The sequence below is a fragment of the Lepus europaeus genome, chromosome 21 (genome assembly GCF_033115175.1).
Source record: "Lepus europaeus isolate LE1 chromosome 21, mLepTim1.pri, whole genome shotgun sequence".
Classification (NCBI taxonomy): Eukaryota; Metazoa; Chordata; class Mammalia; order Lagomorpha; family Leporidae; genus Lepus; species Lepus europaeus.
In genome coordinates, this window is record NC_084847.1 from 28,269,108 (window position 1) to 28,272,177 (window position 3,070).

Here is a 3,070-nt window from a genome sequence, read left to right on the forward strand (position 1 = left end):
ATTTGAATTGCTTTTTGTTTTTAGTAACCTCAGTTAACCATACTTTCTCTCAGTTGGTACTGTTAATACATTATTGGCTTCATCTGTTTACAGAGCCATCCCAAAGTACTGAATACAATAAAAGTGGCTGGAAAAAGTCCATAGGAACCTATAGGAGGACAGCTAAACACAGAACCAACAACGCTTTAGTTTTATGAGCAGCACACCATATATAACTATGGATGACAAAAGACTTTAAGTCACCATGTTTAAAATTATAAACTCATCAGCCAACAAGAGGCACTTGCTTACTTCACAGTATTTTTGAAAGCACCTGTAGGATTTTACAATTATTTAACCCTTTAGGCCTCTGGGGCTTTCTCATTAAGATAACTATCATGTCTAGTAACACAAGATCATTAGACTTTTTAATTCTCAAACATTTGTATTAATAGCATTTTCCATTATAGAAACTTAAAACTTGGTACCACGTCACATCTTGACAGTACTTCTAATATAATCCAAAAATAAAAAATAAAATGTAGTGTGGTTTGCACAGAACATGTCCCCACAGGAAACTTGTGGATAAAACTTAAGTACAAAATAGCTTTTTTTTTTTTTTTGGCCAGGCAGAGTTAAGACAGTGAGAGAGACAGAGAGTTATAGATAGTGTGAGAGAGAGAAAGGTCTTCCTTCCGTTGGTTCACTCCCCTAATGGCCACCACAGCCGGCGCTGCGCCGATCCGAAGGCAGGAGCCAGGTGCTTCCTCCTGGTCTCCCATGCGGGTGCAGGGACCCAAGCACTTGGGCCATCCTCCACTGCCCCCCCAGGCCACAGCAGAGAGCTGGACTGGGAGAGGAGCAACCGGGACTAGTACCCGGCGCCCCAACCAGGACTAGAACCTGGGGTGCCGGCACCACAGGTGGAGGACCAGTCAAGTGAGCCACAGTGCCGGCCCAAAACAGATTTTTTGAAAGATGTATTTATGTGAAAAACCCAGTGACAGAGAGGGAGAAACAGGCAAGAAAGGGGTGAGAGAGATCTCTCATCTCTTGATTAACCTTCCAACTGCTGCAACAGCCAGGGCTACACTAAGCTAAAGCTAAGGAGCCAGGAACTTCATCTTGGTCTCCCACAGTCTCCCATGTGGGTGGCAGAGGCCCAAGTAGTTACAGCATCAGCTGCTGCTTCCCAGGACTGCGTTAGCAGCACGGTAAATCAGAAGCAGAGCATCAGGCACTCCAACCAGCTAAGTGCCCTAAGCACCGGCTTCGGGCACCAGCCCCTAGGTATCGATACTTACTTCTGTGGTAAAAAAATGTAGAACAGAACAACGCCCAAGAACCCGGGTCAGATCACCTGGTCTATTACCTGTGTGATCTCTGGAAAATTCTTGGGACTCTGTGTGCCTTTGAATCCCTCCTCTACAGTGGGGACAGAGGCATCTACCTCAAAGGGTTGCAGGATGAGTCCCGCAGAGGACCTAGCAACTGTCCAATATACACTATTATAATATCACACCTTCGAATAGTCTGTAACACCTGAGCAGAAGTCCTCAATAAATCCCTACTGTTCCTCTCCCCCATTCTTCTCTGTGATCGCTACGCCTAAGAAGCCAAGTATTTGTGGCCTTGAAATGAGTTAACATAGTAACTGGTGGGCGGAAAAAAACCAGGAGGAGCTAAAATGCCATTCTTGCTGTTCCCTTTTAATTAGAAAATCCTAAAAAGGCATACGCCCTTGGCTGTTACCTAACAATCAACTAGTAAGAGAAAGACAGTGAAGCAGTAAACTTAAGCGACGTTGAAGAGTTCTGTCCACCAGCATGGATTCTCTCCCCCTTAGGGCCTCGGCTACAGTTGGGAGTCGGAGAAAATACTCTGCGCAGGTCCTTCGGGCATCCTGCAGAAAATGAGACAAAAACCAAAAATCAGTTATTCAATTTTAGTTCTAGCACGAGCACTGGAGGTTAAAAAAAAAAGTCCTCTGTTACATTTTTTTAAAAAAGACATTTTGGGCCGCTTCCTGGCCCCGTCTTCCGCCCAGACACAAAGCTCCGCACAGAGGCTGCACCTGCAGGGGTGCAGGGGGTGCGGGCTACGACCCAGCGGGGCTCCCGGGCCCGCACGCACCGGCGCTCAGGCCAGGCGAGTGCGCGGCCGAGGCTTCAGCTGCCGCTGGCGCCGCTGGCGCTGCCCATTGAGGAGCTTCTGCGTGATCTTGCGCTCGTGGCCGGCCGGCAGCAGCCGGTTGCTGCGCAGCTGCTGCTCTCGCCGCGTCCGGCCCTTGCTGCGTCCGGCCCCGCGGGCCGGGAAATCGCGCAGGTAGTAGTAGTCGAGGCAGTCGTAAGGCTCCTCCTCGTAGCTGGCCGGCGGCTGCCGGGCCCGGGCCTGGGCTCGGAGAAGTGCCGGCTCGGTGCCCAGAGCCATCCTGCCCGGCAGCCTGGCAGCCTCACGCGCCCGCGCGGACCCGGAAGCCGGCAAGCTCCGCCCCGCGCTCCGATTGGATGCACTGAAGGGGCGGGGCCACGACTGACGTCACAGAGCGCTGGCCCAGCCTCCCGCGACCCCGGAGCGGCGACTAGTGAGCTCCGGCCGGGAGCTCCTCAGAGGAGGCTGGAAGGGGGCCGCGGACAAACCCCGAGCCCCGCATTTGACTTACGTCCCTCCAAAATGGAAAACTATCGGAGCATCCGACAGGGAGGGATGCCTTAGTGAAAAGAAGGGGCTGTGTTTTCCTGCGAAGAAGTTGTAGCCGCCACAAACATTGTTAGGCTATTTCCTGACGTGAGCAAGTGCTCCACGGTGATGTCAAGTCAACGTAGTGATGTACAGGAACGCGTTTTTACAATCAAAGATTGAGAGCAAATGTGTCAAACGCTACAAGAACCTGCGGTGGGCAGCGCCCGTGTGTCATTTTATATTTGCTTCTTTCCCCTTAATGCTGGGTCAGAAGAGGAGCAGCCGGGACTAGAACCGGCGTCCTATGGGATGCCGGCGCGTCAGGCCAGGGCTTTAACCCGCTGCCCCGCAGCGTTGGCTCCAGGAATATGGTTTTCAGAAAGCAGTTTGAGATGGAAGACGCTGTCTG

General features: G+C 51.5%; 1 protein-coding gene across 1 annotated transcript; it reads right to left on the bottom strand.

The window, feature by feature from the left end:
* Nucleotides 1-210: 210 nt before the first annotated feature.
* NUPR2 (nuclear protein 2, transcriptional regulator) lies at nucleotides 211-2,438 on the bottom strand. Its single transcript, XM_062180032.1, has 2 exons — nucleotides 2,113-2,438; nucleotides 211-1,882 (listed from the first exon to the last, which is right to left on the bottom strand). The coding sequence occupies exon 1, from the start codon at nucleotides 2,407-2,409 to the stop codon at nucleotides 2,119-2,121; it is 291 nt and encodes a 96-aa protein (XP_062036016.1). The 5' UTR covers nucleotides 2,410-2,438; the 3' UTR covers nucleotides 211-1,882; nucleotides 2,113-2,118.
* Between the last annotated feature and the right edge of the window lie 632 nt (nucleotides 2,439-3,070).